The sequence below is a fragment of the Oncorhynchus mykiss genome, chromosome 25 (assembly GCF_057628025.1).
Source record: "Oncorhynchus mykiss isolate SJ-2025 chromosome 25, ASM5762802v1, whole genome shotgun sequence".
Classification (NCBI taxonomy): Eukaryota; Metazoa; Chordata; class Actinopteri; order Salmoniformes; family Salmonidae; genus Oncorhynchus; species Oncorhynchus mykiss.
This window is the reverse complement of record NC_143046.1, coordinates 67,208,442-67,221,832: the sequence shown is the minus strand read 5'-3', so window position 1 is coordinate 67,221,832 and position 13,391 is coordinate 67,208,442. Positions and strand designations below refer to the sequence as shown.

General features: G+C 45.5%; 1 protein-coding gene across 1 annotated transcript; it reads right to left on the bottom strand.

The window, feature by feature from the left end:
* Positions 1–3,693: 3,693 nt before the first annotated feature.
* On the bottom strand, positions 3,694–12,413 carry LOC110504348 (L-asparaginase-like). The gene is made up of 7 exons (XM_090219314.1): positions 12,372–12,413; positions 11,968–12,063; positions 11,789–11,852; positions 6,151–6,308; positions 5,940–6,065; positions 5,465–5,584; positions 3,694–3,852 (listed from the first exon to the last, which is right to left on the bottom strand). The coding sequence occupies exons 1-7, from the start codon at positions 12,411–12,413 to the stop codon at positions 3,694–3,696; spliced, it is 765 nt and encodes a 254-aa protein (XP_090075440.1).
* Between the last annotated feature and the right edge of the window lie 978 nt (positions 12,414–13,391).

Below are 13,391 nucleotides of genomic sequence, written 5' to 3'. Positions count from 1 at the left end.
GCTCGGGACTGAGGGGTAGCTCGGGACTGAGGGGTAGCTCGGGACTGAGAGAAAGCTCGGGACTGAGAGGAAGCTCAGTACTGAGAGGAAGCTCAGTACTGAGAGGAAGCTCAGGTAGGTTGATGGCTCTGCCAGATCCTGGCTGGCTGGTGGTTCTGGCAGATCCTGGCTGACTGGCGGTTCCGGCTGCTCCATGCAGACTGGCGGCTCCGGCTGCTCCATGCAGACTGGCGGCTCTGGCTGCTCCATGCAGACTGCCGGCTCTGGCTGCTCCATGCAGACTGGCGGCTCTGGCTGCTCCATGCAGACTGGCGGCTCTGGCTGCTCCATGCAGACTGGCGGCTCTGGCTGCTCCATGCAGACTGGCGGCTCTGGCTGCTCCATGCAGACTGGCGGCTCTGGCTGCTCCATGCAGACTGGCGGCTCTGGCTGCTCCATGCAGACTGGCGGTTCTGGCTGCTCCTTGCAGACTGGCAGCTCTGGCGGCTCCTTGCAGACTGGCAGCTCCTTGCAGACTGGCAGGTCCTTGCAGACTGGCAGCTCTGGCTGCTCCTTGCAGACTGGCAGCTCTGGCTGCTCCTTGCAGACTGGCAGCTCTGGCTGCTCCTTGCAGACTGGCAGCTCTGGCTGCTCCTTGCAGACTGGCAGCTCTGGCAGCGCTGAAAAGGCGGGAGACTCCGGCAGCGCTGTAGAGGAGGAAGGCTCTGGCAGCACTAGACAGGCGGGAGACTCCGGCAGCGCTGGAGAGGAGGAAGGCTCTGGCAGCGCTGGACAGGCGAAGCGCACTGTAGGCCTGGTGCGTGGTGCTGGCACTGGTGGTACTGGGCCGAGGACACGCACAGGAAGCCTGGTGCGGGGAGCTGCCACCGGAGGGCTGGTGCGTGGAGGTGGTACTGGATAGACCGGACCGTGCAGGCGCACTGGAGCTCTTGAGCACCGAGCCTGCCCAACCTTACCTGGTTGAATGCTCCCGGTCGCCCTGCCAGTGCGGCGAGGTGGAATAGCCCGCACTGGGCTATGCAGGCGAACCGGGGACACCGTGCGCAAGGCTGGTGCCATGTAAGCCGGCCCAAGGAGACGCACTGGAGACCAGATGCGTAGAGCCGGCTTCATGACACTTGGCTCGATGCTTACTCTAGCCCGGCCGATACGAGGAGCTGGTAAGTACTGCACCGGGCTATGCACCCGCACTGGGGACACCGTGCGCTCCACAGCATAACACGGTGCCTGCCCGGTCTCTCTAGCCCCCCGGTAAGCACAGGAAGTTGGCGCAGGTCTCCTACCTGGCGTCGCCATACTCCCTGTGTGACCCCCCCAAGACATTTTTGGGGCTGACTCTCGGGCTTCCATCCGTGTCGCCGTGCTGCCTCCTCATACCAGCGCCTCTCCACTTTCGCCGCCTCCAGCTCTTCTTTGGGGCGGCGATATTCTCCAGGCTGAGCCCAGGGTCCTTTACCATCCAATATCTCCTCCCATGTCCAGAAATCTGGATTTCGCTGCTCCTGCTGCCTGTCACCACGCCGCTTGGTCCTTTTGTGGTGGGTGATTCTGTTGCGGTTTTCTTCCGTCGAAGGAGAGGCGGACCAAAATGCAGCGTGGTTATTTCGATTCATGTTTAATAAAAGATAAACACGAACAATACAAAACAAGAAACGTAACATGAAAACCTAAACAGCCTATTCTGGTGCAAACTAACACAGAGACAGGAACAATCACCCACGAAACACTCAAAGAATATGGCTGCCAAAATATGGTTCCCAATCAGAGACAACGATAAACACCTGCCTCTGATTGAGAACCACTCCAGGCAGCCATAGACTATTCTAGACAACCCCACTAACCACTATCCCATAACCTACAACAAACCACTAGACAAAACACACCACATAAAATAACCCATGTCACACCCTGGCCTGATCAAAAGAATAAAGAAAACACAAAATACTAAGACCAGGGCGTGACAGAGAAACAGTTTTCAAGTACAGATACTATATATAGTGTACTACAATCAAGGAAAAGATGACACGTGCAAAGCAGAATCAAGCTCACAGTGCGAGTCAGAGATCAGTTGAAACTGAAACGATTAGGGGGAACACTAGTGATCCATCATTGTTTGAGCTATGCTTTATTATGACTGCAACGTGCATTAGTCATTTTTCTAGCAAGTTCTCATAGTCTCTGTTGACAGTGACAAGTTGTGGCACTGTGACTGGGTGCTAAACGAGTAGGGACAAGTTCCGGATGCCCCCACAGTTAACCACCCACACATGGAGCCTGAGCAGAACGTCTCAGCAGCTCCAAGGATGCACTACACAATGGTGGAGACAAAAGGCACAGCTCCATGGCCAGAACCAGGGACTTTCATGGAATTTAAACTTAGAACATCCATCAAATGTTTAAAAGGTTAAATGCACACACTACGGTATGTGTCGGTCATGCACGCTTAAATCTACTTTGAGATTGAGACAGTGGCAAGCCAAGGCTAATGTATTTCAGTCCTTTTCCTAGAGACAAGGGACCGTTTCTGTCATCCATGAAGCTGTGGACAGGCAGGTAAGACTGGTTCAAGACACTACCCTTCGCTGTACTGTGTTTCAATCCTTATATGGTCATCGGGAAGGAACAATAGTTGGCTTTTGAAATGTGGTTTAAACTTAGGAGGAAATGGCATAAAGCCTAAAAACGAAAACAATCTGTCTGAAATAAAATGGATATTTATTTCAAGTAACTCTTACAAAATGGAACATATTGCATTATCACAAAGAGCTGTAACAAAACAGAGATTTTGACAGTGTAAGAGAGACAGAATGGGATATGGCTATTTCCCCAACCAAGCGTCGGAGGTTAATTATGCTACCAGGTCCCACTCAGCAACCCTCAAGGTCCCACTCAAGACAACATGGGCTTGTCTGTGCCTGCCCTGCCAACGGTTTACATCCACCTCTCTCAATGCTAGTTCACACACACGCACACACACACACACACACACACACATTTCTCCTTGAGGCACCCACAGCGTGATACTAAACACTGCAGCCTGGAATGTCTTACATTCCCCAAATAAATGATATGAGCACACAGCAATGTCAATGAATGATTAAAAACACATGAAAATAATAACAATTTGGGGTAAAAAAATGAATACTGGAGGTATTAGAAGATTACAATTAGCCCAATTGGCAGCTAATTATTGTGGTGGCCTTTAAACTCCATTAGGACTCTTCCTCTGGTTTCAACCCCCATCTGAGAGCCCCAGTAGCAGTCATTCCCTCCTGGACATGATAGTCATTTAGCAGGCCCAGACTCCCTGCCTCAGACACTGTAATGAGCTGCCGTCTAACTGCCTGCTGTTTGTACACCATTCGCTCTAAAGACTGCCATGGAAATATAAGGAGGTTGTTAATGGCCAACGGGGGATTTCAAATGTCCCACTTAATTCTGTGTGAATGATATCATTACTGTGTGATGCACACACCACTCCCTGGGCAGATAGAAGAAGTCATTTAGAATTGGCTACTGGGGGCTTGAATCATAAGGGATGGGTGAACATCTATTGTAGAGGCAAAGCTGTTAAGGACATATCATACTCCCCCCCCCCCCCCCCCCCCCCCCCCCCCCACACACACACACACACACACACACACACACAAAGAAATGTAAAGCTATTGTCTTGGCCCACATGTTAGCTTATTTCTACCTGAAATGCATAGTGTTGCGCAGGGGTGTGCGATCTTTGGCATGGACGGTGGCTCCCTGGTCCTGTAGATACTGCCCCACTTTGAGGTGGCCCTCACTGGCAGCGATGTGCAGAGGGGTGCGTCCATCATAGTCCCCCAGACTCAGGTTACTGCCCTGATGACAAGAAACGCATCACATACTGTAGATTACGTTGTGATGGCACCACGGTGTATATAAAACAGTGTATTGAGGTATCAAACCCATGTAGTGTACGTTGTGCTACACATGTACCTGGAGCATACCTTTCTGAATGGTGACAGTGGCTGTGTCTGAATACCTGTAATTGTGTTCTAAATAGTAGGCCTTTTGGGTATGCAAAAATAGAATGGTTGATAGTATGTGAAATTTCACATTTGAGAATGCTTAAATGCCAAGACATACTAATTTTGGCTTTTCGTCCAGTAGAATTGAGGAAGATAATCGTCTTTCCAGACCCACGTGTGTTTGACAGCAAGCAGCTGCTAATCATATAAGTGGGTTCGCTGTTCCAAAAGGAACGAATGGCGGAAATCAACGTAATTGCACATTAGATGACGCATTCTAAGTATGAATGAGCATAGTGTGTTGATATTTGTTGTTTACTGCATTCGTTTTCACTAAACAGTTTTACTAAATAGTATGCAGTACGATTAGTACACAGCATGTCGTTTTAGTAAGTAGTAGGGAAGACAGATTTCTGACACAGCCAGTTTCATCTTGAATTGATAGACATTTTTAAAAGAGTAGCCAACCCATTCCTCTATTCATACTGAAATATAACCCCAATAAAACAAGCTCCAAAGACCAAAATAAGTGGGTTATTTCAAATGAAATTGACTGGAAACACTAGGCAATCATCCTCATGTCTAAAGTTAACTGCAAAGGAGACCGTATCAAAATCAATCTTTACAACTAACACATTATGACTACTGAGGTTCCAGTCGGCTATCTCATGAAACTCAGCAGGAATCTTTGGTACGCACTGCACTGACAGGTTCAACCAGATGTACCGTGGGACTAAGGGAGTAATAAAATCACACACATTTGACAGTGCATTGTCTGTGTTATCAGTCTGGGAACATGCGTGTCCAAGAACACTAACAACATATGGACTGAACTCTCCCCTCCTTATAAAATATGAGCTTGTTGCAGTGATTATTTTTACTAACAGACTTTGGGGTGGCAGGGTAGCCTAGTGGTTAGAGCGTTGGACTGGTAACTGAAAGGTTGCAAGTTTGAATCCCCGAGCTGACAAAGTACAAATCTGTTCTGCCACTGAACAGGCAGTTAACCCACTGTTCCTAGGCCGTCATTGAAAATAAGAATTTGTTCTTAACTGACTTGCCTAGTAAAATAAAATTGTGATAACTGTTCCTCACCATCTCCTTTAAGGCATCTAAGGCCCCCACGTCTCCAATCTTAGAAGCAGCACAAGCTAAGGTGGGGGGTCAGGGCATCCCTTATGGTTTCTATAGAGAAACAGTAAATGAATGTTTTATGTAATGTGTTATGAGTGATGTAAAAAATACACTATAAAGTTGGATTCAACACATTTTTTTCAAAACTACTTTAGACTACTTGTGACATTGTTCCCCTCGCGCTGGGCAGTGCAACGACTAGAAAAAGTTGTTTTTTGTACTACAATGGGAACTCTGTCCTCTCAGATAAGCCAGAGCCTGATAAAAACCTGTTAGGTGGAAGGTAACCCTGCAGTCTCAGTGGTGGTGACAGTGTGACGTGGCCTCACCTTCTTACTATTAATGCTCAGGGACTTGGAGATGACCTGAATGAAGCGACTGTCGCTCAGAATGAGCTTGGTCCCCTGCAGGTCACCGATCATCTCCCCCCGCAGGTTCTGACTCAGCATCTGGACACATAACACACAGACAGCACAACACAGACACAGTCAGGGCAACACAGACAGCACAACACACAGACACAGTCAGGGCAACACAGACAGCACAAAACACAGACACAGTCAGGGCAACACAGACAGCACAACACACAGATACAGTCAAGCATGATCAAAGATGTCATCAGCTTGTCACTTCTATGATCCTTTTATCGCCATTTGAATCAACTCTGATATCTACTTCTCTTTACACTCTAATGTGATATTTGTTTCATACATAGGACTCAGACATGTCACTAGGGTTGGGCTTCAGAATTCTTTCTACAAAGGGCCAACATTGTGTAGGGATTGAAGGACTGTGCATTTAGACTATGAATCCTAATGTCCTCCTGGCCTCTATGTTTAGCTCCTTCCTGGCCAGCATGTAGGACAGCTTGCAGAGTGCAGCCTCAGAAGTCATGTCACTGCCTGCCACCAGCCCTGCATCACTCAGGACCTGAGTAGACCAGGAAGAAATGTTAAGGACACACATCCATCCACATCATACTCTACCATTAAACATACATTGTCTTCTTGTCTACCATTCTGGTGGCATATGATGTGATGACAGAACCCCTCAGACACTGGGTGCAGTTAACAATGATCACACCGCTCTCTGTGGTATTCCGGAAATCCTTCAGCAGGTCAGCTTGGTCTCCAGGACGACGCCCTCCATGGGTGACTGCAGGAAGGACTTCACCTGTAGAGAAAGAGAGAGCGAGAAGATAGGCCATTTTAGTCTGGCTGGTAGGAAAAGAGGGAGAGAAGTGTACAGCGCAAGCTAGGATAGGGTTTAACAATAGGCCCAGACTTTACCAGCCCCCCTGCCTCCCCCCAGTCCATCTGGTGCCCATGCCACCCAGGCTGTCTCTCAGTCTCAGGGTGATTCACTGGCTCTAGGAAAGCTATTTACCACACCAGCCCTGGCATCTGGAGAGGAGATGGCTCAAATGGCCAGGCATGGGGAACCATTAACATCGAGGTGCTAAGAGACAGCGTTATTTCACCTGGCAACCCTTGGACTTTAGACCTAACTTGTGCAGGCAGGGAAATATAGCAAGAGCTGGGCATAGCCCCAAATCCTCCATTGGATTCGGATCAAGCCTCTAGCTAGCCAAAAATGTGTGCAACACAGATTCCTAAATAACCCCCATGATGGCAAAGACCGTGGAAGGCAGAGGAGAGCCTGATGCATAATCAAAAAAGAAGCAAGTGATTCAAATAGATAAAAAAGCAACATGGCAGAGGGACCAGATTAAGACAGTAAAGTCATCCTCCCCCCAGTCTGTAGATAGGGAGGTGTATCTAAGTGTTTAAATGTCGGTGCCAAGACCCTCGTCTTTAGTGGGTAATTGGACATGCCCCATAACCCTGTCTCATTTTGTCACTGGGCTTAGTGCTGCTGGCAACCCCAGAGCAGATCCTGGCTGTATGCAGACCACTTGGAACACCCATATGATGGTGGCTTGTCAGAAAACACAGTAGGACCTTCATGAGAGGATTCACCACAACACAGCTGCAATGAAGACTTTTAGATGAAGGTGGCTCCAAATGGGGATATCCTGATTTAGTCTTTCTACAACAGGATATTACTATACTGAACAAGAATATAAACGCAACATGTAAAGTGGTCCAATGTTTCATGAACTGAAATTAAAGATCCCAGACATTTTCAATACGCACAAAAAGCTTATTTCTCACAAATTTCCGGAACATATTTGTTTACATCCCTGTTCTCCTTTGCTAAGATAATCCATGCACCATACAGGTGTGGCTTATCAAGAAGCTGATTAAACAGCATGGCTATTACAGAGATGCACCTTGTGCTGGGGTCATTAAAAGGCCACTCTAAAATGTGCAGTTTTGTCACACAACACAATGTCACAGATGTCTCAAGTTGAGGGAGAGTGCAATTGTCATGCTGACTGCAGGAATGTCCACCAGAGCTGTTGCCAGAGAATGTAATGTTCCTTTCTCTACCATAAGCCACCACCAACGTCATTTTAGAGAATTTGGCAGTACGTCCAACCATCCTCACAACCAAGTGTAACCACGCCAGGCCAGGACCTCCACATTCAGCTTCTTCACCATCTTCATCATCTGAGACCAGTCATCCGGACAGCTAATGAAACTGTGAAGTATTTCTATCTGTAATAATGCCCTTTTGTGGGGAAAACACATTTGATTGGCTGGGTCTGTCTCCCGAGTGGGTGGGCCTATGCCTTCCCAGGCCCACCCACGGCTGTGCCCCTGCCCAGTCATGTGAAATCCATAGATTAGGGCGGAGTGAATTTATTTCAACTGACTGATTTCCTTATATGAACTGTAACTCAGTAAAATCTTTGAAATTGTTGCATGTTGCATTTATATTTCTGTTCAGTATATATTACTTTGAGTATTACAGTATATCAGAAGTAGGAAAGACAGTTGTGGTTTAATGATGTGGTTAAATGGGAAACAGGCACAGGGCAGAGCCACTATCCACCCCTTTTCACCTCCACCCCATCCCCACCCTGGGAAGCCTCTTACGGTCACTGCAGTGATGCCTGGGAAGAGCCGCAGCAGACCCACGTTACGGTTCATCTGAGTGCTCACTTTGAACCGTGCGGTCGTGTTCGCCCTCAATACCGTGTCCCAGTTAACTTAAATAAGAATGATGTTCATGGGAGGACACCACGGAAGAAGCCACCGCTGTCCAAAAAAACATTACTGCACGTCTGAAGTTCGCAAAAGAGCACCTGGATGTTCCACAGCGCTTCTGGCAAAATATTCTGTGGACAGAATAAACTAAAGTTGAGTTGTTTGGAAGGAACACACAATACTATGTGTGGAGAAAAAAAGGTACAGCACACCAACAGTATGGTGGAAGTATGGTGGAGGGAGCATCATGGTTTGGGGCTGCTTTGCTGCCTCAGGGCCTGGGCAGCTTGCTGTCATCGACGGAAAAATGTATTCCCAAGTTAATCAATACATTTTTCAGGAGAATGTAAGGCTATCTGTCTGCCAATTGAAGCTCAACAGAAGTTGGGTGATGCAACAGGACAACGAAGTAAATCCAAACACAGAAGTAAATCAACAACAGGATGGCTTCAACAGAAGAAAACAGAAGAAAATACGCCTTCTGGAGTGGCCCATTCCTAACCTCAACCCGATTTAAAAAGCTGTGGCATGACCTAGAGAGCAGTTCAAGCCAGGCATCCTAAGAATATTGCTGAACTGAAACAGTTTTGTAATGATGAATGGTCCAAAATTCCTCCTGACCGTTGTGCAGGTCTGATCCGCGACTACAGAAAATATTTGGTTGAGGTTATTGCTTCCAAAGGAGGGTCCACCAGTTATTAAATCCAAGGGTTAAAATACTTTTTCCCACCCTGCACTGTGAATGTTTACACTGTGTGTTCAATAAAGACATGAAACCGTATAATTGTTTGTGTGTTATTAGTTTAAGCAGACTGTGTTTGTCTATTGTTGTGACTTAGATGAAGATCAGATCAAATTTTATGACCAATTTATGCCGAAATCCAGGTAATTCCAAAGGGTTCACATACTTTTTCTTGCCACTATATATATGCCCTTCAACAGACACAACGCTAAAGTAAATTAACGCTTGGCTATTTTGTGCTATTGATTTAAAACTATTTTGGGATAGGGGGCAGTATTTTCACTTTTGGATGAATAGCGTGCCCAGAGTGAACTGCCTCCTACTCTGTCCCAGGTGCTAATATATGCATATTATTATTAGTATTTGATAGAAAACACTCTTAAGTTTCTAAAACTGTTTGAATGATGTCTTTGAGTATAACAGAACTCATATGGCAGGCAAAAACCTGAGAAAAATCCAACCAGGAAGTGGAACATCTGAGGTTTGTAGTTTTTCAAAGCTTAGCCTACCGAATACACATTGAGATATGGATAAAGTTGCATTTCCTACGGCTTCCACTAGATGTCAACCGTCTTTAGAAACTTGAATGAGGATTCTACTATAAAGGACTACTCTGGCAGAGTGCCTCGGTCTCATGACGCGCGCTCCCGACAGAGTTACCTCTCGTTCCAGTGCAATTCTCCAGTTGGAACATTATTGATGTTTTATGTTAAAAATATCCTAACGATTGATTCCATACATCGTTTGACATGTTTCTAAAGGACTGTAACGGAACTATTCAAGTTTTTGTCTGGACGAAGTGCCTGCGCCTCATGAAGATGGATTACTGGGCTGAACACGCTAACAACTATTTGGCTATTTGGACATAAATGATGGACTTTACAGAACTTTATGGAACAAATCAGTCATTTATTGTCGAACTGGGATTCCTGGGAGTGCCTTCTGATGAAGATCATCAAAGGTAAGTGAATATTTATGGTGTTATTTTTAACTTCTGTTGACTCCAAAATGGCAGATATTCCTCTGGCTGTTTTGGGTTCTCAGCTCCGTTCTCAGATTATGCTTTTTCCGTAAAGTTTTTTTAAATCTGACACAGCGGTTGCATTAAGGAGAAGTCTATCTTTAATTTTGTGAAAAACACTTGTATCTTTTATCAATGTTTATTATGAGTATCTCTGCAAAATCACCGGATGTTTTGGAATCAAAACATTACTGCACGTAAGGCGCCAATGTAAACTGAGATTTTTGGATATAAATATGCACATTATCGAACAAAACATACATGTATTGTGTAACATGATGTCCTATGAGTGTCATCTGATGAAGATCAGATGGAAAAATGGCTGTGTTGTTTTGACTTGGCTATGACCTAACATAATCATATGTCGTGCTTTTGCTGTAAAGCATTTTTGAAATCGGACACGATGGGTAGATTAACAAGATGTTTATCTTTCATTTGCAGTATTGGTCTTGTTAATGTGTGAAAGTTACATATTTCTAAAAAATATTTTGGAATTTCGCGCGCTGCCTTTTCAGCAGAATGTTGTCGAGGGGTTCCGCTAGCGGAACGCCTGCCCTAGAAAGGTTTTAACAGAGCATATGACAGAGCCATTGATAAAACACAATTACAACTACATTTTCCTCATATCTTCATTTAAAATGTATCAATCCGTCTTTATTGATAGCAGCATATTCTCTAGATACAGCATCCGTTAAAGGCCCCAGAGAGTGTGTACGTTTGTTATTCCGCGACTCTTAAAGACAAACACCCTTTGACACAACTCTGAAGTCTCGTCTGGCAGTTTCAGGTCAGGTCCTGTATTGCGACACTCGCACATTCTCATGCTTTACTGAACAGTCTTGTTAGACAAGAGGTTTAAGGCTTTTGTTGCCTATTGTCTGACAACATAGCTCATTCTCACACCTTTATCAATCAGGTACAACATAGTCTCTACTATCTCAGTGGATTTGATTTATGTTGAAATTCGAAATAAGTTATATCACAAAAGCTCAAATCCACAGCAGCTTAAAAAGCTAGACAGACACACTTCAGCAAGATGAAAAATAATTTCAGTACAAAAGATATGCAATGGGGAATTAGTCTGATATAAGTAATAGCAACTGGGAATTGAAGATTTCATTCATCAACACTTGATGATTGTGTGGCGCAGCGGTCTAAGGCACTTTGTTCTTAATTGACTTTCCTAGTTAAATAAAGGTTAAAATAAAATAAATGATTCAAGTTCACATTCAAAAACAGGTGACTTGTAGGCAACTGAGCTGCCAAGAAGCCTCCCTCCACTTGTCACGACTTCCATCAAAGGTGGCTCCTCTCCCTGTTCGGGTGGTGCTCGGCGGTCGTCGTCGCCGGCCTACTAGCTGACACCGATCCATTTTTCCTTTTCGTCTGTCTGTATTGTTTACACCTGTGTCCTATTAGTTGATTTCGGGGGGTTTATTTACCATCGCTGCCTGCTAGTCTTTGTGAGGAATTGTTTGCTGTGGTATCTTTGTTAGGGGTGCGTGTCTGCACCACAGGGTTTTCTTTTACACGGCAGATTGTACCGTTTGGTATATGTTTAGGAGTAGAGGTTTCTCCTCCGTGTGTAACGTTTATTTCTCTGTGGGTGGCGACCTCGTTTGGGCATATTCTCCCCCATGTTGTTGCTGAGTTGGGACGTCTTAAATAAACGATTGTGCCACTGGGGCTTCCTTGTTCTCCTGCTCCTGATTCCTGCACCTCCCTCCTTTAAGGAGGCTCCTAACACCACTCTTCACCTCAGGAATTGAAAACTGACCGGCGATCAGCAGTGTCTCCAAGAGGTTGTTTCTTCCATCGTTTCTCGTCTCATAGATCGGCACCTGCAAGAGGTCATATAAACAACATATCTCGCTTCTGTTATCTTATCTTCATCAGGCAGTTCAGCCATAAGGATGGCAGGGGTATCTGGGAGCCGGTGAGGATGGCAGGCTTCGCCAGGTGCTCACACATGACGTACAGAGCAGATGCTGTGTAGGCCATGGTGTCCGTGCCATGGAGGATGACAAAACCGTCATATTTCTCATAGTGTTTCTGGAACCAAGAGACAATAAAGAGAACAGGATCAGACTTGAAGTTCCAAGGTCAAAATGTGTAGTCTACATCTTGCCACGTGCTTTTTGAAACGACTACTGTATTTATTACAAAAGCAACAGTACAGTACCACAAACAGCATGGTTAAATAAAAAATTGTGATAACTGACTTTTACTTCAGAGAATGATTTGAGACTGTTGTATTATTGTAATACATTATGTAATACATAATGCATCTGCTTATGCATATGGTTAAAGTCAGCAGGGTTATGGTTAGTGTTCGAGTGAGAAATGACAACACCAAGTACCTCAATGTCCTTCCCAATTGTAGCCCAGTCATCTATGGTCATATTGCAAGAGTCCAGCAAAGGGCTGTACTCTAAAAAAAAGTGTACACTATCCTCTTATTCAGTTGACAGCCTGTGAAAAGACACACGTTTACTTTGAGTCACAATCATCCAATAATAAACAAATCACAGAAAACACCCTGAAAGAAACGCAGCGCATTTACAACCGAGCAGACTGTTTACACGGATACACGTAAACAATCAAGGTTAAGCAAATGAGGCGATCACGTTTTTAAAAATGGAAATCACTTTAGGGGGTCTTTGTCTTGGATGTTTTATTTACTTTACAAAGGCAGTGAGACTTGGTTCTGATTACATTAGAGAGGAACGAGGTTAAAGAAAGGAAAAGACTGAGACAAGCCTAGTCTACTTTATGAAGACAAAGTCTATTTGTCCTTCTGTTTCAGCAGCAGGGTGCCCAAACCAGTTCCAAAGCGTGAGGTGTGAATTATGGACGTGTGGTGGAGGGGGCATGGATTAGCTCATTTTAGAGGGGAAGGGGGAGACGCCCTGGGAAGTTTTGTTGTTTCTTCTGCTCAGTATGACACTGTATGGGGAGTTACTAATTTGAGGATGTTCTGAGGGGTGGTTGTTAGATGTGTGGAGGGGGGATGACTACTTAGATCTCTGCGACGCTTTAAAAAAGGGATGGGTTCATGTCTTAGCGAGACCCCATGTTCTAATTATAGGGTCAGTTGCTCCTGGCCTCCCATGCATATTAATGACTCCTCTAACCATGTTGTCCTAGCACCCTAATAAGATAGTGTGCCTCTGCTAAGCAGCTGTGAAAAGATTTTCAATTTAATCTCCCTTTTCAAGACATGGGACGGGACACGGCCACCCCCCCACATTACCATAAGACAGCTAGAAACACGGATGGGGGGGTGCACATCATCCCCTAGTTGGGGGTTCAATAGAACAGCAGGGGAATAGCAAGTTCACCCCTCAGCACCTAACCAGGGGCCTAAAGACACCACCCTA

Bases quoted from the DNA above. Each gene is read 5' to 3' on its own strand.
- LOC110504348 (XM_090219314.1), bottom strand. From the start codon at position 12,413: ATGACCATAGATGACTGGGCTACAATTGGGAAGGACATTGAG. The intron at 11,853-11,967 runs GCGAAGCCTGCC...GACCTCTTGCAG, and splicing joins ACGTCATGTGTGAGCACCTG to GTGCCGATCTATGAGACGAG. The intron at 3,853-5,464 runs GTGAGGCCACGT...TCTTGTCATCAG, and splicing joins TGAGCATTAATAGTAAGAAG to GGCAGTAACCTGAGTCTGGG.